The following is a 22,744-nucleotide window of genomic DNA, read 5'->3' as shown; positions in this document are numbered from 1 at the left end:
GATGTCTGTTAGCGTCTGACAACTATTCTTACTAATCATTGTTTTGTACCACTAGCTGAAACGCAGCCCTAAACTCCAACAGAGCCTCCTTAATGATTTAAACAAGGTTGAAACATAATCCTTAGACTCTATTAAAAGTTTAATTTTCTTTAGACTGGATATTATTCCTTATTTTTCGATCGGGAAGAATCTGAAGTAGTACTAGAGTATTTCAAAATAATACTGTAAATACTTCAAAGTAGGTGAATGTGCTTAAATAAGTGTCTTAACAAACTGTCCGTCTACGGTGAAACATAACAACAAATGTGATTCATGCACATCAATAAAGAAACCTCACTGGTGCACAACGCAATCCCAACACCCACTAGATGGCGATGATCACCAGTGATATCACACGGTGTCAACTTACCTTTTTTCTTCTCCGAAGTAAACTGTGCTAAAATAAAATAAAAAATATATAAATATACAAACATTTTAAAGAGTTTATTATTTAAATAAATATTTACATAACAGCTCGGTATAAATCAAATGTCTTTTTTTTTTTCTTACAGGACACATTTGTCTAAAAGCAACGGCTTGTACACAGTAGAGGAAAATAAAGGTGGATTACAATGATCCGTGTGTGTGTGTATGTGTGTGTGTGTGTGTGTGTGGAGCGGCGGAGGTTCATCAGCTGAGCCAATACTCCCGTTAGTACTCACAACCTGGGTGACATGGATTACCGTTTTAAAAACTCCCATCATCATCATCATCTTCAGTTATAAAAATGTATTATAGTATGCATAAATCTACATGAAACACTGATATATACTTTAATTTGTTGTTACTAAGGAATAAGAGGATGAGAATCTACTCTAACGCAAGAAAAACACCAAAGGCAATTATGGATACAAAACAAAAAAACTAAACCAAAAAAAAAAACAAAAAACAAGTCAAAATAATCACACGTTATTCACCGAGGCACAAACAAATCAAGACGACGTCATCAGAGCGTGTGAGCAGAGTGGGCGGGGCCCAGACAGTGGGCGGGGCCCAGACAGAGCGCGGAGCGAGCGACAACTTTTCCTGTCCTTTTTTTTTATTTTTCAACCCCAGGTTTGAGTTTAACTGTAAAAGAGGCAGCGTGATTTTTTTAAAGGAAGGAGGAAAAAAAGGGGGACGTAATCCCATGATCTACGTCAGACAGTAGGTGAGTGCAGCGATCTTAGAGGAGCGACGAGCAGACCGGCTCACGCTCACAGGCTCTGGACGTCACTTCGTACAGTAAAGGCTACGATGCCCCACGTGATGTTGTACAGTATATGGCTCAGGTTTTAACAACTAAACAGGTCAGGCAACGTGATGTTTATAAAAAAAAAGAAAAAGAAAAAAAAAAGAAAGAAAGAAGTGCACTCTGGGTAATGCCCGAGCTCCTGCTCTGAAACTCTCTTCTCTCAGTCGGCCAGAACGAGTCCCGTCGTTAGAAACAACAACAATAATAAAAGAAATCACCTGTTTGGACGAAATATTTGAAATGTTAGGAGGAGGGCGTTGGTAAAAGTACACGGTGCTGCTCCGACATCATCCCAAAAAACAAAAAAAAAAGAAAGAAAAATTCTAAAAATAACCATTAAATGAATCAATTGTGTTTTGTTTCTAATGTCGTCTGGTCATGGAAAATAAAGTGAAATGTTTTTCTTTGTGTTCTATCGTTCCTGCATCTGAACAAAAACCAATTGTTTGCTTAGAAACGTATAAAGAAAATACTTTTTCCTTTCTCTTCAAAATACTATGCAGGGATTAAAGGGTAAAATTACGTACATTATTATTATTATTTTCTCCAAACAACGCCTCGTTGTTTTCATCCTGAGATTTGAACCAATGTGGAGCTTCTCCAAGAATTCCTTTACAGTGTGGTGTATTTCCTTCTCTTTATTGAAGTTATAATGCACGTAAAGAAAAGTGTCAGTATGAGGAGTGAATCAGTCAGAGAGTGAGTTGGGAGCCACCGTTACCTCTCCTGGAGACTGTCATACTGAGCCAGTTTTAGGTCCGGGTGACGAGTGTCTGCCACTCACAAAGTTATAAACCAAAAACTGGGAAGTGCCAAAGTACTGCGTGGCAAAGAGTTTTCCATCGGGGGTCGGGTCGGAGAACGCGATTTCGTCTTTGCTCAGGTACGAACCGTATATGAAGTTGTTCCTTTGGAGTAAAAAAAAAACACAAAACAGAGTTAATGATCTTGGAACTAAATTAAAATCAGTTTTTTCTTTTCTTTTCTGCCAAACACACCTGAGGCAGTCCAGCATACGTGAAGCGATCCCCTGACGTCTCATCGTGTTCATCACCCAGATCCGGCTGATGCCGCAGATGGCCGGCTCCGGTGTGGTGGAGCAACACCAGGCTCTCTGCCGTTCAAACATCACCTTCTCTCCCTCCGTTCCCTCTGGTCCTGGCTCTTCGATCACTCTGAAACCCTGGAGCATCCACACAAACACCAGGCTCAGATTTTAAACTTTTTTTTCAACTCATATCTGAGCCGGTTTTCTAAGCGTCCTCACCTCCTGGATGTGTTCTGCTATCAGACATCCAGCCACTTTCTTATCATTTGTGATGAACAAGAAGGTCTTGGTCTGAGAGGGACACTTGGACTCCACCTGCTGGAAGCCAAGGTCATTGTCCACCATCTCTCTGATCTCCTCCACCTGAGACAAGACATTGTTACTTAATGACAAAGTGATGCCTGAACATCAGTCTTATTTCAGTTTTATTTCTGCTGCTTCGACCGTGGTTTTCTTGAAATCTTTCAGCTTAAACACAGTTAAATTCCACAGTTTCAACACTTTCAATGACTTCCATCAAGGGTTAGTGAAACAACTTTCTCAAGAGAGAAAATAAATAAAAACACAATTTAATTTAGCTTCTTAATTTTGACCCAAAGATCATGTATTTTTAAAACAGAGCACAAACAAGAACATGTGGACAAACTTCACAATAAACTTCCAGTGAAAAAATAACATCACAAAACACAATTTCTGGAGCACAAATAAGAACATGTGGAGAAACTACACAATAAACTTCCAGTGAAAACATAACATCACAAAACATTTCTGAAGCACAAATAAGAACATGTGGAGAAACTTCACAATAAACTTTTAGTGAAAAATTAACATAATTTCTGAAAGAATTCACTGTTAGTTTTAATAATGTCAGTCCAGCGTGGTGCTGAACTTGAACTGTACATCTGAGAGAGTTGTTTCCGTGAACCTTACCTTCTTCAGAGCGTATTTCGGGTCGTCGGGCAGCACCAGGATGATCTTGCCGTCAGGAAATTCACTAAGAATCCTTTCCTTTTTCCAGCCCTGCAGTAACAAAAAAAACAAAAAAAACGTTAAAAACAATGGCATGGAGTCCTGCAGTAACAGCGCAGAAAAAAAAAAAAACGTTAAAAACATTGGCATGGAGTCCCGAAAAGTCGGCGAGGCAGAGGCCGAGACGTTCGACTGCGGCAGAGTCGCTCTCACCACATATTTGATGGCGCTGATGAACTGGTTGTGGAAGAGCAAATGCTGAGATTCATCCTCGGGGTTGGCAGCGGAGTAGAGCATCCCACACACGCTGCAGGCCACCGCTCCGAAATGCTTCTGCCCGGCGTCCTGAAAAAAAAAAAAAAAAAAACACATCACAACTCAATACATGTTGAACCCAGTGCTTCAAGTTTCATCATAATTCTTATCAATTTCATCTTAATTCCACTCAGTCAACAACCTTCGTTTCTCCGACATAAACATAAACAAACTAAACATTAAGTTCTGTTGGGAACCAAATGACAATCAACACATTTATTGATGTGTTTTTTTAAGTGATAAAAAAACAATCTAGAATGGATGAAGTCTGCAAGAACCAATCAGAGCTGTGTATGTTGGACCGAGGGCAGGATACGTAAAGAGAGACTCAATCATCGTGAATGTTCGTACAGTTGAAGAATGAACAAAAGAAGTTAGAAAAGTTAGAAAAATGCAAAGATGACAGAAAAATAAAATCATAAATTGATGAGAGTAACTCACTATTATGGTCTGGGTGCCATCTTTGTCTGCCTCCTTCAGCTTCTTCACTTCTCTGTGTAAAGAGGCCTCGGACAGAGGAGTCCCCGTGTCCTGTGGTTTCACTGGTCTGCTGTAAAAAAACAAATAAAAATCACTTTATACTCCTGGTATTTCCATTTTCCTTTTTCTGGTACGAACACAAACCGATAAAATAAAGAGAAGTTTCTTACTCCTGACATGGCTTTTCCGAGGTCTTTGCGTCCGTCTCGGGGGTTTCGGACTTGTTCCCTGCAGATACACGAACATCGGCCGCTGTAAGAAAACCACAGAAAAAGACATGATGAAAAAGACTTGACGATATTAGTTAGATACACCAGCCTCGACAAACAGCAGGGAAAATAAAATCACTCCTGGTATTTATTCAGTGCAAACAAAGCTTGTTTTTTTTTAAATACCTCAGCACATAAATCCTAACGACTACATCAAGTACAAATACACTTGACAAAGTACAACTACACACTAACACACACTGTACCTTCAGGTTTACTCTCACACTGATCTTTGACATCTGACAGTTTCACGCTCTCTTCAGAGGTGGACGTTTTGGAGAGTTGATTCGCTGACTCCTACAAAAAAAAAAGAAAAAAAAAAGAAGAGATGACTATTATTATATTGTTATAATTTAAATGTGTGTTTTTTTTTGTTTTGTTTTTTTAACATATACTTCTACCTTGCAGTTGCTGTTGTCTCCTGAAGGCAGAGCTGAGGTTTTCTGCGACGCTGACTCCGGGTCAGTTTCCTGGACCTCAGGTTTCTTCTCTGGTGCGGTTGAATCAGCAGGTTGAGATGATGTCGCGGTAGAAGTCGTCTTTAACTGAGCAGAACCTTGAGCTGCAGTCGGTCCAGATGCAGCTGGAACTGAATTCGACTTGGCTGCCGTCTGGACGGTTGGTTTCGTGGCAGAAGGACCAGGTTTGGAGGACGCCGCTGTAGCTGTGGACTTTGACTGGACAGTGGTCGCAGCCGCAGCAGGTTTGGACTGAGGCGTGGTGGGAACTGCGGGCTTTGGCTGAGCTGCAGCACCGGGCTTCGACTGAGCGGGGACGGGTCGGGCTGAAGTGGGCGGAGCTCTGAGTTTGGCCTGAGTGGCAGGATGTGATGAAGCGGCAGGTTTTGTCTGGACTGTGGCTTTAGACTGACCAGCGGGGTGCGACTGAAGGCCGGGCCGTACGGGTGCCGCGGGCCGTGACTGTGGGTTGGGCCTTCTCGGAGGTAACATGTCATCGTCGTCCAGTTCGAAGTCATCGGCGGAGTACCTGGGCCGAGGTCTGTACGGCTTGTAGTCGATGGTGAGCTTGGGTTTTTGATTGTTTAGTCCGTTAGGCATCGGTGGAGGCACAGCCGGGAGACTCCGCTTGGCACCTGACCTGGTCACCTTCGGTGCCGGGGCTGGAGCAGGCGGAGCGGACTCGGGAGGCTTTCTCTGCCTCGTACTTCTACGTGTCTCGGTGACAGGAGTGTCGGGTTTAGGCGTCTCTGTTTTGGGCGGTTCTGGTTCAGTGGGTGCAGGTTCTGGAGGTGCTGCGTCGTTCGCTGTTGTCGTTTTAGGTTCCGACTTTGTAGGGACAGTTTTGGTGGATTCAACTTTTGGAGTCTCATCTTCGGGAACTTCAGTCTTGGGGGGTGTAGCGGGTTTGCTGGTTATGGCAGGACTCAGAGATGACTTGCTGGACGGGCTGGCTGGAGAGGAAGGCGTCGTCGTTGTCGTCGTCGTCGTCATCGTCGTCGTCATCGTTGAACTTGCTGGATATTGAGAGGAGAGGAAGGACGGTGGCTGCCAGTCCATCTCCGAGAACATCTGGTTTGTTTGATCCGACTTGAGTTTCTTCACACGTGCCCAGGACATCTTTTCCCGCTGCAGCTCGACCTGTCTCAGTCGCTGATACCTCGTTAGCTTCTTTTTCTCGTGGACTTTCAGCGGCACAGAAATCTGTGAGATAAAGAAGCGCCTCTTTGGAGCCTCTGCAGCCGGCGGAGCGTCGCTTGAATTTGAAGCTGTCACTGGCTGGCCTTCAGCCACTTCCTCCTGCACCTGTGGAGCAGGAGACTCTGAAGCAGAGGGTTCTTCTGGTCCAGCAGGGGGTGCAATAACAGCAGTTTCTGAAGCCTGCGTAGGGACCGGTGGACTCTCCTTCTTGCTGGCCTCAGCCTTAGCTGCTTCTGCCGCGGCCGCCGCTTGTTTTTCCTCCTCGATTCTCTTCAGAAGCATGCTGTCTGTGGCAATGTCCTCCGCAATTTCCTGACACAGAGCTAGGAGGTTCAACTGTTCCCTTTTTGGCGCTCTCTTGGCCTCGGCCGCCCTCTGCTCCGCCAAAGCAGCCAGTCGAGCTTTGGTCCGGGCCTGCGTGTTCATCTCCTGCTTCTTGGGTTTTTCTGGCTACACCGGCTGTTGGTTCTCCTCACTCTTCTGGTCAGCTGTGCTGTTCTGCTGCACTTTGGTCCCACTGTCGTCCTCCTTCGGCGTTTCATCTTTCTTCTCATCGGGCTCTTTAGAGGGCGCTTCCTGAGGGGTCTCCGGTTGTTTTTCTATTATGGTAACATCGCCGTCTTCCACGTTGTCTTCCTCGGCCACTACGACCTCACGTCCGATCTCTATGTCCTGCAGGATCTGCACATCTTCAACCAGAGGATCGCCGGCGTTCTCTACCTGGACGGTGTTACAATCCTCATAGGTGTGCTGAAGCTCAGCGTCGACCAGGTCCATCTGTGCGGTGTCAACACCGATGACATCACACATCTCCTCAGCCGCTTTCTCTTCCTGTGGAAGTGAAATGTTCAAGCCCGACTGTGCCACGGCTTGAGTGACGATATCAAAGGGGATTTCACTGTCTGGGACCGGTTCTAGGATCACGTACTCTTCAGACGTACCGTCCGCCATCTCCGCCTGGACTGTAGGCGGTGCCAAACCTCCAGCCTCTGGCGATGCTACGATTTCCTGTGTCCTGGGTTCTGAAAATTCCATGGAGCTGGGAGACTCTGTGGTGCCGTCTTTCACAGTTCCATCTTCTGAAAGGTTGAAATTATCACTGGAACTTGTCGTGGGAACTTGGTCCTCATGTGAATGTATTTTACTCTGCTCAGACTGCACCGGAGGAGAGTTCTCTGACTCCATGCTGCTCTGCACTTCCATCTCATCCGATGGCCCAAAAATTTGTTCCAGAACTTTTTCTTCTTCCGTTTCGACATGTTGGTTGTATATTTCTTGGTTTTGTTCATCGTTGGCTGCAGCTTCTTCTACCAGGTCAGTCTCCATGCTTTGTACTTCAGTGGGAGAAGTTTCCTCGACACTCGTTTTTTGCTCCTCCGACTCGACTGCTGCAGGTGTTTGTTGCTCAGTGTCGTCTTCATTTGGCATTTTCTCCTTTTGTTCATCAGTAGATCCGTCTCCTTGCAACTGCTCAGTCTCCACCGTGTTTGTGTCCTGTTTTGAACCGTGCTCCAACTGTGCAGAAAGAACAGTTTCTGACACAGCGACGTTCTCCACCTCCGTAGCGACGGCTGCGACCGTCACTCCACCGTCGTTTACACAAACCTGCGTCTCACGGTCCTGACCTTCTTCATCATCAGAGCACGTGTCTTGTATTATCTGCTGGATGCCTGTGGTGTCCAAACCGTGGTTTACATCCAGTGCATTATTCATGTGATTCTGCTCCACCTGTGCAGAGGGCGCTGTTTCTGACATAGTGGTGTTTTGTACTTCCATTTCAACTGCTGTCGCTGTTTCGCTGTCAGAGACACAAACTTGCTCCTGGAGACTTTCCTCAACTTCCACCTGGACGCTGCCGACGGTGTTGTCCTCATTAGTGGAGACTTTCCTCAACTTCCACCTGGATGTTTTCCTCATTGATAGGTGTGTTTTCTGTTACCTGTTGGGTCTCCGTCTCTTTCATTTCAAATATGTTGTTCAACTGTGCAGTAGAAGAGGTTTCCGACAAGCTGCTAACGTGTGATTCCAGTTCAACTCCTGTGGTCACTTGACTGTCCAAAATGCCAGCGTGCTCCTGAACTTCTTCTTCTAGAACTTCCTGTAGTGCGTCGATAATTTCACTGTTTTCTTCATTAGCAGAAACATCTTCTTTTGTTTTGATTTCTTCTAGCTGCGCAGTGGAACAGGTTTCTGACTCGATGCTGTTTTGAACTTCCCCATCGACTGGTGCTGCCGGAGACTGGCCTTCAGACGTACGACTTAGATCCTGGTTTTGTCCTTGTGTTTCACAAACGTCTGTAGATAAGTCTCCCGTCCTCTGTGTTTCTGTGCTCGCTGACATACTGATGCTCCCTCTGTGGTCGACAGACGGTGCTGCAGTTTGCAGTTCAGAATCATTATGTTCTTCCTGAACACTTTCTTCCATCGACACCGGTGTGTTGGTGATTTCTTCTTTCATCAGCTCGGGGTCTGAGGGCTGCAGTGTGTTACTCACGCTACACTGCACCAACGGTTCTGGCTCACAGATGTGTTGCACGTCCACGTTGACCGTCGTTGTTGGTGTTTGACTGTCAGTTTGTTCCTCAACAAGTTCTTCATTCTCCACTGGTGGATCAGGGAGTTCAATCTCATCATTTTCGGCTACTGTTTCTAATAACTCCTGGTCCTCTGTGGAATGGAGTTCTGGTACTTCACTGGTATTACTCTGCTCTAAGTTTGAAGAAGTACATGTTTCTGACACGGCAGTACTTTGTACTTCCATGTCAACTGACGCTGCAGACTGGCCAACAGACACAAGGGGGCCCTGAACGTCGTCTTCATCCTCTGCTCGTAGGTTGCAGATTTCTGTGTTCTCTTGATCGGTGGACGTCTCCTGACACGTCTCCTGGTCCTGTACCGTGTCCTGCTCTGACAGAACAGGTGGAGAACTTTCTGAAACACTGTTGCTTTGCACCTCCATCTCTTCAACTTCACCTGCTGCTGCTGCTGTTTGGCCGTCGGCCGCTCCACTTTCTTCATCTTCTACTCCTGTGTGAGAGACTTCGTTAGCAAATGTCCCTTTGATAAACTGCTGCGTCTCCGTGTCCTGTATGTCCAGAATGGACATACCGCTGTGCTTCTCCAGAACTGCAGGCAGGTCCCTGTCATCGTTACTTTCGGGGCTGCTAATTGGCTCGTACACTATGTCGTTCTCGTGATGCTGCATCTCGGCCCGATCGCTCATCTTCATCTGCTCACCTGAAGCCAGACTAACGCTGTTGCTGACATCTGATTGGCCGACCAAAACAATTACTTCGCCGCTGCCAGTTCCGTCCCCCGTACTCTCGGTGCTGCCGACACTTCCGTGGGCCTCGTCATCAGGAACCACTGCAGTCCCTTCTCTGGCCTCATAAATCATTTGCTCTCCCAATTCCTCTTCTGAGGCAGCATTAACAGCTTCTATTGATCCGCTCGTCGTGTCCACATCCTTCTGGAACTCTCCAGGTGTATTCACCATGTTGCCTAAATCAGAATGACTTTTCTGAAGCAAGTTTGCAGACAGCAGAGAGTGCTCAGGAACTATTTCACTCCTCAAGTCCTGCTGCTGATCCACTGCAGGTGCAGAAATAGAATTATCCCCAGGCACCGCAGCTGTTTCTGTATTTCCATGAATTTCTGGAGCCTCGAAAGACGCAGCAGCAAACACTTCCTCATTTTGTTCAGTCCCAAATATCTCAGTCTCTATATAAATGTTTGTATCGACTTTCTGACGTTCCACTAAAGGTGCTGAATCAGACGTTGCAGCTACACAGATCTCTCTTTGACTTTCCAGATCTCCGACTTTTTCAGAGAAAACCCCTTCTTTGTCGTCCTCCATATTGGAATCTATTTGACACTCGACACCTTCGTCGGGTCGACATTCGTCCTGATGTTTCTGCTCCTTCACAGTTGTATTGAAAATCTCCTCTATTGTGTCCGTTGTGTGCGTTTCTGTTTCTGTAACGACCTGGTTTTCACTTGTGTTACACTCGTCCACTTGAACTTCTTCTGACCTGCCTTGAGTAGATCCAGTATTTTCTTGATTTTTCTGACTCTGTAATTCCACCTCGTGCTCTGGACAAGAGAAATCCGATGTTGATGTGACCTGCATCTCCGTTTGGACTTGATTGTCTGGCACGGTCGCACGGTCTCTGGACACGTCAGTGAAATGTTCACTGTTCTCTGGATTCCTGAGGCCCGGTGCTTCTTCTGCAGCCGACGTGGTCTCCATGTCCACGTCACTTTCTTTTTGGCATTTCGGAGATTCTCCGCCCGCTGGAGAGGCAACGTTTGGGATGCCAGATGCTGACGTGGCCAGCATTTGTAGGTTTGTCACATTTTGGTAAGTGTCAGCTGTGGTTTGGTCCTGAGCTTCTGTAGATGAACTGGCCTCACGTTCACAGACGTCCTGGGCTTTCATTTCCACCGCAGCGCTTGTTTTCTGCAGTTCCACTAAATCATTAACGTTAGAATTCTCTGAAGTCGACACTTTATGCATTTCCACGTTGGGTTCCCTCTCAGATGTAGACACAGGCTCAGAGTTGATGTGGTTGTCATTTTCCTGGACTGTAAAGTCGTCAGCTTTTGGCTCCTCGTGTAAAACATCAAACATGTCCGTCGTGGGTTCCACCACATCCTGTGGCGGCGGATATTGTGGCCGTTCCACGTTGGAAAGTTCCTGTGATACGGTTACGGTCGTCGGATGCACGTCGGGTTGATTTTCTGAAGAGGTTCCACAGTCGGCATCGACAACAGCGTCCTGAAGTTCAGCGCTCTCACAGTTCACAAATGAGTGTGCGTGTGATTTGTCTGATAAGTTTGTGATTGGTTGACTCACCTCAGGGCACAGCTCAGCTTTCTCTTCGACTGTTGATGAAGGAGAGGCAACGTCTGAAGTTGTTATTGGAAGTTTTTCCATTTTTGTGTCACCCTCAGCTGAAGTTTCTGAATTCTCAGACATAATTTCTTGATGGAATTTTTCAGGAATTTGGGCAGTGTATTCACCTCTCCTTTGCTCCGACTGATTTTGTGTGTCTGCTTCACCTTGACTCTGTGTTTCCACTGCAGACGCTGGATTAGAAATATTTACATCCATTCTGCTCTGAACACTTTGTCCAGTGGAACAATCAAAGGCTGTTGTATTTTCCAGCCTTGTCGTCGTTTCAACCGTCACATTTTCCCCTCCTTCAGCGGGAGTGTCTGTGTCTCTGATGTCGTCACCTTTGTTGTCGTTCTGATTCTGAGCCGCCGCTCCAGGTGCCGGGTCTGAAATCCCCTCTGAGGTTGTTTCAGTCTGGACGTCGGTATCTATTTGACTTCCCGAGGCTGCAACAGAGTCCGCCAGCTGGTTTATTTGTCTCTGCTCCTGAAGCTCCTCACAGCCAGGTGTCAACATGTCAGTGCAGCTGTCAGTCTTCACATCTGTTTCATCAGGGCTGAGCTGTACACCAGCGATGGACCCAGAGTTGGTGAGAACCAGAGATGAGTGGAATTCAACTTCCTTCCTTTCACTTTCCTCAGACATTTGCAGTACGTTGCTGACAGAGTTGGTCGTTTTATCCGAAACTTGGTCGGACATTTGTGTGGGTTTAGATTTCTCTTTAAAAGTAAGCTGAATTTTGACGCTCAGATCCGTTTGACTCTCCGGGCTCAGATTTTCTGCAGGGATTTCATCAGGTGAAGTGTTTCCTTTGGTTGATGACATTTTCTCTTCTCCAGCAGCGTCTTTAACCTGTGCTGAGACACTGGCTGATTCACACGTCTCTTCCACTGATTCCCCTTCTCTTTTGGTTATCATATCTTCAGTGACCAACTCTGTTGTTTTAGTTCCACTGCCCACAGCTGTCTCATTTTCTGCCCTGCACCTGGAGCTGGTGATTTCGATGGTGTGGATTTCACCATCGCAGATTGGATTCACTGTACCAGAAAACTGTGTCTGTGCCGAGTGAAGACGAGGCCCGTCATCCTCGTCCTCATTTTTGAAAGAATCTGTCTCGTCATTTTTGCCATTTTCTCCAGATGTGATGCTGTATAAATGTTGCATTTCTGTATTTTTAAATTCCTCCAGTTTCTTGTCTTTGGCTCCACACTCAGCACTGACAGCAGCCTCACAGCTTCCTGATGCAGAGGCTGAAGTTTCCTCTGACCTGCATTCTGCTGCATCATCCCGGTCCCCCCGTCTCTGGGGATCAGCTGACACTGCAGATTCTTTCTCCACTTCCTGATGATTCTCACCCCTGTTTTCAACATTTGGTAAATCTGAATATATACCACAACTCAGGTCCGGATGGGCAAGTTCTCCTGATGCAGACGTCAATTTATGACTATTATCCTCTGTACAAGGAGGTAACTCTTCAGCCTTGTGTAGTGCTTTGACTTTGTTGGCATACTGTCTTATACAGTGAGCTTTATCTCCATCATCTCCCTCTCTGAAGAGATCAAGCTTACTACCGTCGCTGCTCGTCTCCTCGTCCGAGTCTGTGGAGGCTGAGCGCTTCAGAGGAGCTTTGGAGTTGGCTTTCTGTGAAGATGTTTGTTCGCAGGAGGCACTTGTGGTGTGTAGAAGCTTAGCTTTTTTGAAAGGTGGGTCTGACCAATTCTTGCTGGAATCATTTGTAGGTGACTGATCTCCTTCCTCCTCCACTGACAGTTTCTTCTTCGTCCGAGGGACGGCTGACTTTTCTTGTGCATTTCCTGTTTTGAGGGAATTGTTAATGTCAGCTGGTGCTGTTTTGGATGGTAGATCGTCCCCATCATCGTCCAACTTCCTGATCTTGGGTTGAGATTCTTGTGGAGATGGCGCTCTCTTTGGGGCCGGCATTCTGTCAAAAAAAAACAAACAAACATATCATGAACACAGGTTACATCAAATGTAATAGAGCAAGAAAAAACAGCAACACAGTAAGAGATGTATGTATTATCACATATGCTTTTTTAGAGAGAGGAAAATATTTTTGAAGAAGCTTATTGAATGATCTTATGAACAACAACATTATTTGTTTTGTCCAAAATTTACTATTAAAAAATAAATAGTATCAATGTCCCACATGAATTTCCCAGTATAAACGTTCCTATTTATTAAGCCACGACATAAACCATTGAGATGCTAATGAATGAAATATGCACATTATAACCAACAACCAAAACAAATGTCTATGACACAGCCAAAATAATCACAACTGATGCTAAGGATGATTAATATATAAGACACACACTCGACCTACATTAAAAAGTCTCTGCTGTGAATGAAAGCAATCAAGACTAAGTGATAAATGGCGAATGAAAGAAATTAATTTTAAATTCTAAACAACACATTCAACGTTTTCCCTGCACAGGACAGGTCAGGCATTCTTTTCCAACCTGATTTCACAACCTAAGAAAAGGCGACAACATAAAACCAAAACACAAACATTTCGAACACATTTACCCCCGAGAGGAAAAAAATAAAATAAAATAAATGCACATTATTTACCCTTATTTTATTTTTGCCTCAGCATTTGCTGTCACCTGTAAGTTTGGAGGCTGAGGCTAAACGTAAACATGGCACAAACACTGATCGCACTTAAACCCGACGGCTAACGAATCACACAATGTACCATTTGCATGTACTCAATCGTGCCGTCTCCATGTAAAGGTGGGTATTGTTTGTCTGGTCTGCAGACAGGCTGTTAAATAATGGAGTTGTGATTAGAGTCGAGAATGTTGAGGTAACTAGCTCAGAGTGGCTAGTTTTTAGCCCCGTAGTCCACAGTGAGGGCAGCTAATGCTAACAGCGGCAGCCAACTCGCAACAAATGAGCCAAACAGGACTCGCTGTTTAACTCATTTGAAATGAGAGCCCCGCACAACGAAGCTGCGGTTTATACAGCGTCGAGCAGCACATAAACACTCGGAGCGCGGTAAAAGCATAAAATGCGTCATTTAAAACTCACTTTTGATGTTTTCTTTCCCCAACAACAGCTGTTCTTTTCTTTTTTTCCTCCCTCTGAATAAAAATTAACTGTACTTCCGGAGGGAACGAGCGGATGTGACGCCACAGTTCCTCCGGTCAAACTTAAAACCAAGTTTGGCGTATTATTAAACATTCTTTGTCTTTCTTTTTTGTATGTAAAATTGATGGTAAAAATAAAATTTTATTCTGTTAAAGTAATATTGGACCGAATATTTACGTATATAAATATGCGGAGTATATATATATATACACACATACCAGTGTATACTACTCACACGTATATACAAATATATACTGTACTTATAATATAATAAAAATATTTTTTAAACTTTCTTTCAGTACAAAACTTTTCACAACCCAACACCTGAAATAATATTAATCTTCCAGTACAAACCCAAACCGAATTATGAAGGAGACAAACAGTCAACAGATACAAACTACACCGTTTTTATATGTTTTTATTTCTTTGATATTCACAATCTATTCTTCACCGAATTACATTATTTGCAAGTAGAACTAGTTCAGTGCTTTTAACAGTTGTCAGGCTTAAATATACAGAGAAAATCTGATCTGAACGCTTTGTGTTTTTTGTAAGAGTAACATCCAGTGACTGAGGAAAAGTGATATTTATTGATCGATACACAAAACGTAGCTGGAACAAAACGACAGAGGGACATGATTCAAATGCCGGTAACAGCATTCCAAGTGCATAAATCCTCATTACTTTTTCATCTCAAGTATTCCACTTCCTGGTCCCCGTCTCTTCGCACTGCAGATGTTACAAAACTGGACTCCAGGAATCTGTAATGGTATAAGGGAAAAGAAGGGTCTCAGTGTGGGAAAGTTGAAATTAACTTATATATATATATGTATAAATGAATGTAAAATTCAATTAATTCTGATTTTGTATACTCATTTTAAACATTTGTTGACACTTACTGCCCCTGAGGATGGTAAACATTCTTTGTGAAACATGTGTCTGCACTGGAACATCACCACACTGAAGGCTTTGGCCATGTCTGAAAAACAAAGATGTGAATTTATAATTAATTTATTATAAATCGTTTAAAAATAGACTGCTGCAGAAACAAACCTGAGGGCAGAATTGTAGCATGGCAGGATTCACAAATGTTCTCCTCTGGAATAAGAAAACAAACCAAGAAAAGTTTAAAGTCACTGAGTTCATGGTGATTCATCGTCTGTTGGCTCCGTGTGAAAACCTCCACCCACCGTCCACCCTGACTCCTCTCATCTGTGTTCGGTGCATCTTCTGCAGCAGGGACAGAGAGTCGGCCACCAGGATCTTCTTACATCCTTCTCTCAGCATGATCTTTGGGAAACCAGAGGAAACCGTCAGAAGATTTGGGCAAAGTTTGTGGATTTTATCTGTAGTGACTGTAAAACACCGGCTTCAAAACAAATATTTGACGTGAAAAACCTGGGATATTTATATTTGTGACTTGTCACAGCTCTTCTACTAATATTTACTTTAAATTATGTTTTTTTAATATTATATCTGTGTAAATTTCACTGCTTCTACACTAGTTGTGATATAATTTCTAACCAAACTGAAAATTAGAGTCCTGGTCTCGATTGTGTTGTTTTTGACATTTTACAAATATCTATAAACACTGTACTAACACTGATGACCACAGACAAACACGTCTGACCTGTAGGTTGTAGTCTTGGAGGATTTTCACCAGTGAATTTCTCAGGTTTGGAATCTCCATGCCCTCCTTGATGCGATGGATGAGCAGAATGGGGTCGACGTGAGTGCCGATGTTATTGAGGAGACCAGTGATGAAGGCTGGAGAGACGACAGAAGACACAACAACAACTTAATACAACACAAGAGACAAGAGACAGAGACACAACCCACGCACGGGTGAGACCCGCTGTGAGACACTTCTTCGTGTCTTCGTCATCATACGTGGTTTGTCGATGGAGTAGGAGATGAGATCCTCCCACAGCTCTGCATCGTCCTGCTCTTTAGCAAACTCTATGGCTTTGTCCACGTCCTCCAGTTCCTCCATGATCATCTGCAGGGCCCGTCTGCAGTTCCCCATCCTGCCTGTGAGCAGACATCTTAATGAGGTCATTTTGTAAAAACTTTGAAAACAGAAAACTCTAATGGAACGTACTGAGCAGGAAGACGGTCTCCTCAACAAAGTTCCTCTCCTGACAGATCTCTAGAGCCTGAAGGAAACAAACAAACAGGGAAACAAAACGATAACAGTGTCTCAGTTTAATGAATGTGGCGTGTTTAGTGCTGAGATGGTAGCATTAGTGTCAGCAGCAGTAACAGATCAGGTGAGAACTCCACCTTTTCCAGTGGACAGTGCGTGCTGTCTCTGAGGAACGGTAGGAGATTGGGTCGGTCGTACTCGGCGTACAGTCCGATCTGCCGCTCGTGGTACTTCTGTCCTCTGTGGTGGTCCCTCTTGAATAACTTGTGAAGATACTGTGGAGAAAACACGACATCCATCCGGTCTGAACAAACTCTGTTGGTCAACTTTGTTTGGGTGCTGCTCCAAGTCACTCACCACATGTAGGAGCTCCGGCCGGTGGGCTAGCTCCTCAACCACTCTGTCTATCTGTTAAGACAAGAGAAAGAGACCTCTAGTGGACACTGTATTTAGAACACATCTTTCTTAAAATATTGATCAGAGAAAATAACACCTACTGATATCTTGTCTTCATTGTCAAGGAGCATGTCAACGGCTTTCTGGTTAAAAAAACAAAACAACAACAATGTGATCCTGCACTAAGACCAGACCAGAACAGTGAGGACGACAAAGACGACAAATCTGTCTGATGTCTGAGCTGCACCTCTTTGTCAAAATCCATGAGAAGGACAATCTTGTCTTCGATGGAGGAGAACAGGTTGTGTTTGTGGATCAGCTGGTAAACGTCCTTGTGCCGAAGCCTCAGGTAGATCTCCAAGGCTCGGTCGTAACGCTGGTCATACGTGTACCTGTGGATGGTTAAAGACCCCGCGTTACTCAAACTCAAACAAACAAACTGACCCCCCCGTGTGGTCAGAAGGTGTTTGTGTTGAGGTGTCTCACAGCTCAGCCAGTGTGGTGAGCAGGATGCTGTTGTTGGGGTCTCTCTTCAGGTGATCCGTCACAGCCTGGACGATGGCCATGTTGTTGTACAGTTCTCCGGGCCATTCTCGGATCAGCGTGGCAAAACCCTGCAGTCACAGGAGCAGGAGGTCAAAACTGACACACTGCGAGATTTAATGCCGATTTTACCCATGATTCTCGGTTGCTTCCGGTCTGCTTTTCTGTCTGTTAATGAAGTACTGCATCCAGAGCTTCAGTCAACACAGGGAATGTCAGAGCGATGAAGAAGTACCTCGTAATCAGTTCCCAGGAACTCGTGCAGGATCATCTCGTAGATGGCCGGTCTCAGACGCAGATCTCCTCTGGGTAAATACTGACTGATGGCCTGGAGTCATTGTTGTACAGTATATAATCAGTAATAATTCAACAATTCAAATGCAGACGCGTTTGTCTGACAGAGAAACAGAAAATCACCTTCAACTGTCCGATGGTTTTGAACCTGTAGACCTCATTTTCCCAGAGTTCCATGTTCTTCCCCAGCACCTTCTGACACTTCCTGCAATGAGATAATCTACGTTAGGTAAAAAGTTGGGAAACTGCAATTGACTAAAGTGCAGGCATGTGCAAACTACGGCCTGGGGGCCAGATACGGCCCACTTGGTTTTTTAATATGGCCCGCTGAACTTGTCCAAATGATATGATCTAATTATATCATCATTAGACTTATGTCATTTTGCCTTTTTCCTGCAATACCCGCAATTCCCCAATAGGTGGCACACTCCAGTATTCATATCTTGCTGTGCTAAATGAAGAACTGTGATAGCTTTTCTCAGTTACATACAATTAAATGTGTATGGAAATCTAACTATGTAGACGAGGAGAAAAAAATGGACGCCCACCTGGCGGCGCTGTCGTACTCTCCGTTCTCCACCAGGTGATTGATGTAGGACATGCCGATTTTCTGAACGTCGTGTCTCTTTATGTTTTTGAAGCTGATCTCCGCAGCCATCAGCGCCTCCTGTCACCGTTCAAACGCCGTAATCAGACACAAAGTTTTCATCCCTGACATTATTTATTGTAACCTTTGGAAACATTCATAAAATGCACCAATGCAAACCTCATATTTCTTCTTCTCCAGCAGCCAATCGATATGGTCGTCCTGGCTGCGCTCCTTGGCCACCACGATGTCTTTGGGACTGATGATGTAGAAGAGTGACTCTCCCTCGGAATGCTCTGTTAATGAAAATACATTCATGCCTCCGTCTGCTGCACGTTCCGGCTGACATTTGGCAGTTGACGCATAATGAAATCAGATTGCAGTCAAAGGCTGCGTGACATTTCTCCCGGGGCGGTTTTTATAGTCTCACCCAGCCGATAGTCTCGGCACTCGTTGTCCTGAAAGTTGCGCACGGTCAGAGCGTCGGAGGAGATTTCCTCAGAGCCCTCGGGGAGAGGCTGGATGATGTCCAGGCGAGGGCGGGCGCGGAACTCCTCATCCTGGGGGGACAGACGAGGACAGACGGGGACAGACGGGGACAGACGAGGACAGACGGGGACAGATGAGGAAAAAGTAGCATTTTTTTTCTGTATCCCTCCACACACCTGCACCTAAACACAGCGACCACAGAAACATGGTGCACTACCATGTGATCAGAGTTCTCCTTGACAAAGAACAGAGTGACCAGCTGATCTGCCAGCGGTGCCAGGCCGCTGATGAAGAACTCCGTCTGGAAGTTAGACTCTGTTCAAAGAGAGAGAAAAAAAAATTAGATTCAAGACTCACTTCAATCAATCAGTTCAATGACCTTAAATAAATCTAAACAAACTTCCAGTTGTTTACAGTAAGAACTGTTTTATTTTCTGATTTCAGATTTCAGTTTGTTAGTGTTTCATACCTTTTAATTTTTTGATGAAACAGAGTCATCTCATTTACATCAACCTTATTAAATAAAGTTTAAATGGATCCTCTGTAGACCTCCAATAACTGAATTATTTTACATGTCGTAAATATATAGTTATGATTAAAGTCAGCATTAAAAAAAATATATATATTGATTTTATTATGGCATCAATATGTAAAAAAATGTACATATTGGCAGAGCAAATATACTGTAATTAATATTATTGTATAACATATACACTATTATAGTCATGTAGGGAGGTGTATATATTACATCTATTACATTAACCTCCTTTTAAAAAATATATATATACATATAAACATATATATGCATGCATACACATGCCCACACACACACACCTACATATATACACATATATAAGTATATATGTATAAAGATGCATATATACATAAACACCCATATACATATATATTTCATATATATTTATGTAGCTCTAATGTATACATTACATTTCCATAGTGCTGTATTGGTTAGTTATTGTGACTAGTTAGTTATTCATCTAATATAGTGTAATACTCTTTGGTGAAAGAGTCGTGTCAGTAGTGTTGAGGTCAGTGATTTTACTCAGAGTAAAGTCAGTCTGTACCTATTTCCACGTAGCGACTGGGCAGGTCTCTCATTTCTGTGGGGTTTCTTTCCTTCACGGTACAAATCTGTGAAGAAATAAAAAACAGAATTCCACCTTAAAAAAAAACAACAACCTCCACAACAACAAGGGGGATTCAAACCCAACAACGAAACCAACCTTAATGGAGGTGCCCCAGCCCACGATCAGCGTGGTGTTGTCCTTCCAGCACAGGCTGCAGGGGTACATGTCCGGCCTCAGACTCACGTTGTCTCTCAGCACGCTGGTGATGCGTTGTTTGGTGCTGAAGTCGTAGATTTTCACACACTGGAACATTTTTCGACAATGTTAGACACACACACACACACACGGACGTTAAATCGGAACATTTTTCGACAACGTTAGACACAAACACACGGACGTTAAATGTTTGTACTTTTTTCATGTTTCTTCAGACGCCGTGACTGAAGGCTCACCAGGTTGTTGGACCAGGCGATGAGATTGGCTCTCCACTTGATGTTGGTGATGGATCCCTCGCCTTCGTGAAGGACTGACATTTTCCAGCGGTTCGGCCAGTTTTTTTCATAGAGAAGGAGCTTGAAAAAAATAAAAATAAAAATAAAAAATCAGAACATCGTTAAGAAAAATACTTTCCATTTTTGGCTTTACCAGCATCTCAGGGCTGCTATTGCTCTGTATCGCCTACAGAGGGCAGTAGAAGAACAGCAAATAAGACAGAGGGCTGCAGCCCCGGGGCTGTTGAGTGAAAGTCAACCGCCCTGAAAGATTTGAATTAAAGTGTAGAGAATGTTCTGTAAAATTCAAACGTGTTTTTTTTTTATTATTATTTTTTTATATATCTGTTCCACAGCCGTTACAGATAATGTGCTCATTAGACTCCACCTGAGTGACGCAGCTTCACGGACCGTTGTACCTGCGGTGGTAAAGAACGTCGTTTAGGTTGGTGTCATGAATGACTTCCTACATCCTGTCCATTTGAATCATTAATGTCACAGTTTCTCCAGGAAACACGTCGTTCACTGGAGTTACTGCCAGATGTCAAATAAAGACATTTAAATTTTAAAAACCTTTTTTCATTTTTTTTCTACAAGCTGCATTATTTTGAATTTTTGTGCACAGAAATAAATGGATTAAATTTTAATTAAAATTGTCATTGAATTTTTGCAGTGTTTTATTTTGCCGTATTATTTCTATGACAAACTTCATTATATCTGCTAAACATATTCCAAAACCTTATATACATATGTATATATATACACACATATACACATATGTGTATATGTGTGTATATATGTATATATCTATGTGTATATATACATATATACACATATATATATATATACACACATATATGTATATATATGTGTATATATGTATATATCTATGTGTATATATACATATATACATACATATATACATATGTATGTATATATATACATACATATATACATATGTATGTATATATATATTAAAATATACACACATAAATATACATACATACACACCTACATATATATGAATATATATGTGCCTAGTCTTCTTGGTCTGTGTGTATTTTTTGTCACTGTATAATATATGTAACAGTTGACTGAATTATATTTGATTTAGTACAATACAAAATCTACTACTTACATATATATGTACATATATATTTCTTTCAGTTATATAAATATTTAAGTTGTATTACTTGCGAAATAAGTGTAAAGAGCTAAAAAGAAATCGACATGTTTTCATAGAGAACCCATCGAACCGACACGGTCTATAAGACCATAAAAGGTAACCAGAGTAAATCTGACCAAACAGCCCATAATATCACCAGATTGACTACACACACACACACACATATATATATATACACCCCGTATAGTATTTAATTTATCAGTGTGGGCTGGATTAATAAACAGTTTGCTCCACAAAGAGATGATATGACAAAAGAACTGTGGACAAAATTGAATTTCCTTTGACAGGATGTGGCTCCTGTTGAGGCGTATTGATTTTCATCACAGCCGCCCGGTGGAGGCCTTCACGACGTGGAACTAAGAGAAATCAGCGCCAATTGAAAGAAAATGGCAAAGTAACACTAACAACAGGGGTCCGATATAAAAAAAAAAGTTGTTTTCCCCGCTGCCCCTGTGGTATAAATGTCAGAATACTTTTATTTATGGACGTCTGCGCGCGACGACACCACGTTTATATAGTGTAATTGGCATGTGGCAGCAAAGGTTCAATTCCAGAGGGGGGAAGAGGACAAATCTAACGTCTGGATCTCTTCACCAATGTGACAGTGACACACACACTCACACTCACACAACTTTCTAACAGAGCCATGGCAGTGTGAGCTCAGGAAAGCCAAGGCGATGGAACCTCTGGATAACGACATCTATTCGCCGTGCTGCTGGAGCATCGCCGTCGAGTGAAACGGCACTTTATGAAAATAGGCCGCGCTCCTGAGAGCACTCCGGCAACGACGCCGAAAAGTGAGAGCCCTTTTTTTTTTTTTTTTACACCACACAAAGGCCTGCGTGACACCTGTGGCCAAACCCGGGGTGAGACGGGAGGTTCGCCCAATCCCGTCTCACCTGCTCAGAGTCAGGGATGAACAACGAAACGGGAGGAAACGGTGTGAAAAATGGGCAGCGTATTTGTACGCTGGAGCAGAAAGTGCCCCTCAGACCTACCTTATTGCCCCCGGTAACAAACTGCTTGTAGTTTGACCTGGTGAACTGAGGGTGTAACGCTACCACCTACAGGAGAGAGCAGATAATGACACTGAGATGAAAGAACTTTTTTTTTTCATGGCCGTGATGCTGCTGCTGCTGCTGCGGCTTCAAACTTCAGAAACGTACTTTGATGGGATAGTCGAAGTTCTCGTGGAAACCCTCTCTTGTGTAGAGGCCGAAGACCTGGACCTGAAACACAGAGAGGAGACGGAAACTGAAAAACAGGCGGAAGACCGACTCCAAATTTCTACCTTTAATTGCTGCCTCTGCAACTACCAGAGGCCAGCAGGGGGAACCGAGGGTCGCAGGAAGGAGGACTCTGATTGGCTCCGCGCTCCTCCACTGGGTCACCAATTAGTGGAGGAGATGATTCTTCAAAGCCCACAGGGTTTGGAGGCAGTGGTCCTAATCTTGGACTGGGCCATTAGAGAAGGAGACACACCCCCCGCCCCCCCCCCCCCGCGACAC

General features: G+C 43.8%; 3 protein-coding genes across 9 annotated transcripts in view; all 3 read right to left on the bottom strand.

Annotated features, from left to right (window-relative positions):
* Nucleotides 1–419: 419 nt before the first annotated feature.
* esco1 (establishment of sister chromatid cohesion N-acetyltransferase 1) lies at nucleotides 420–6,475 on the bottom strand. 4 transcript variants are annotated; one of them, XM_025054407.1, is made up of 10 exons: nucleotides 4,756–6,475; nucleotides 4,561–4,651; nucleotides 4,256–4,337; nucleotides 4,047–4,155; nucleotides 3,504–3,635; nucleotides 3,252–3,341; nucleotides 2,541–2,684; nucleotides 2,272–2,456; nucleotides 1,995–2,181; nucleotides 420–436 (listed from the first exon to the last, which is right to left on the bottom strand). In XM_025054407.1, exons 1-9 carry the CDS (start codon nucleotides 6,436–6,438, stop codon nucleotides 2,010–2,012), a joined length of 2,688 nt encoding a protein of 895 aa, XP_024910175.1. In that variant the 5' UTR covers nucleotides 6,439–6,475; the 3' UTR covers nucleotides 420–436; nucleotides 1,995–2,009. The 4 variants fall into 4 exon arrangements, with proteins under 4 accessions (XP_024910175.1, XP_008306455.1, XP_008306454.1 ...); XM_008308233.3 differs by lacking the exon at nucleotides 420–436 and adding an exon at nucleotides 469–1,491; XM_008308232.3 differs by lacking the exon at nucleotides 420–436 and having other exon boundaries at nucleotides 469–2,181.
* On the bottom strand, nucleotides 6,431–14,067 carry LOC103377424 (uncharacterized). 3 transcript variants are annotated; one of them, XM_008308237.3, is made up of 3 exons: nucleotides 13,961–14,067; nucleotides 7,913–12,851; nucleotides 6,431–7,857 (listed from the first exon to the last, which is right to left on the bottom strand). In XM_008308237.3, exons 2-3 carry the CDS (start codon nucleotides 12,848–12,850, stop codon nucleotides 6,463–6,465), a joined length of 6,333 nt encoding a protein of 2,110 aa, XP_008306459.1. In that variant the 5' UTR covers nucleotide 12,851; nucleotides 13,961–14,067; the 3' UTR covers nucleotides 6,431–6,462. The 3 variants fall into 3 exon arrangements, with proteins under 3 accessions (XP_008306459.1, XP_024910173.1, XP_024910172.1); XM_025054405.1 differs by having other exon boundaries at nucleotides 6,431–7,875; nucleotides 7,919–12,851; XM_025054404.1 differs by having other exon boundaries at nucleotides 6,431–7,890; nucleotides 7,934–12,851.
* A 355-nt stretch (nucleotides 14,068–14,422) lies between these two features.
* The window catches only part of vps41 (VPS41 subunit of HOPS complex), a 15,276-nt gene continuing 6,954 nt past the window's right edge, over nucleotides 14,423–22,744 (bottom strand). Inside the window, exons 5-27 of one of the 2 annotated variants that reach the window (XM_025054460.1) lie at nucleotides 22,403–22,465; nucleotides 22,235–22,300; nucleotides 20,012–20,131; nucleotides 19,716–19,862; nucleotides 19,557–19,623; nucleotides 18,692–18,789; nucleotides 18,416–18,545; nucleotides 18,166–18,281; nucleotides 17,948–18,066; nucleotides 17,523–17,604; nucleotides 17,341–17,433; nucleotides 17,049–17,176; nucleotides 16,810–16,954; nucleotides 16,664–16,705; nucleotides 16,524–16,574; nucleotides 16,304–16,441; nucleotides 16,122–16,176; nucleotides 15,911–16,051; nucleotides 15,651–15,787; nucleotides 15,211–15,310; nucleotides 15,074–15,118; nucleotides 14,920–14,999; nucleotides 14,423–14,781 (exon numbers count right to left, since the gene is read on the bottom strand). In XM_025054460.1, the coding sequence (XP_024910228.1) occupies nucleotides 14,701–14,781; nucleotides 14,920–14,999; nucleotides 15,074–15,118; nucleotides 15,211–15,310; nucleotides 15,651–15,787; nucleotides 15,911–16,051; nucleotides 16,122–16,176; nucleotides 16,304–16,441; nucleotides 16,524–16,574; nucleotides 16,664–16,705; nucleotides 16,810–16,954; nucleotides 17,049–17,176; nucleotides 17,341–17,433; nucleotides 17,523–17,604; nucleotides 17,948–18,066; nucleotides 18,166–18,281; nucleotides 18,416–18,545; nucleotides 18,692–18,789; nucleotides 19,557–19,623; nucleotides 19,716–19,862; nucleotides 20,012–20,131; nucleotides 22,235–22,300; nucleotides 22,403–22,465 (2,244 nt within the window). In that variant the 3' untranslated portion in view covers nucleotides 14,423–14,700. The remainder of the gene's footprint in view (nucleotides 14,782–14,919; nucleotides 15,000–15,073; nucleotides 15,119–15,210; nucleotides 15,311–15,650; nucleotides 15,788–15,910; nucleotides 16,052–16,121; nucleotides 16,177–16,303; nucleotides 16,442–16,523; nucleotides 16,575–16,663; nucleotides 16,706–16,809; nucleotides 16,955–17,048; nucleotides 17,177–17,340; nucleotides 17,434–17,522; nucleotides 17,605–17,947; nucleotides 18,067–18,165; nucleotides 18,282–18,415; nucleotides 18,546–18,691; nucleotides 18,790–19,556; nucleotides 19,624–19,715; nucleotides 19,863–20,011; nucleotides 20,132–22,234; nucleotides 22,301–22,402; nucleotides 22,466–22,744) is intronic. The other variant, XM_008308230.3, reaches the window with a different exon arrangement.

Source organism: Cynoglossus semilaevis, chromosome 3 (genome assembly GCF_000523025.1).
Source record: "Cynoglossus semilaevis isolate Cse_v1.0 chromosome 3, Cse_v1.0, whole genome shotgun sequence".
Classification (NCBI taxonomy): Eukaryota; Metazoa; Chordata; class Actinopteri; order Pleuronectiformes; family Cynoglossidae; genus Cynoglossus; species Cynoglossus semilaevis.
This window is presented reverse-complemented; position numbering and strand designations above follow the sequence as displayed.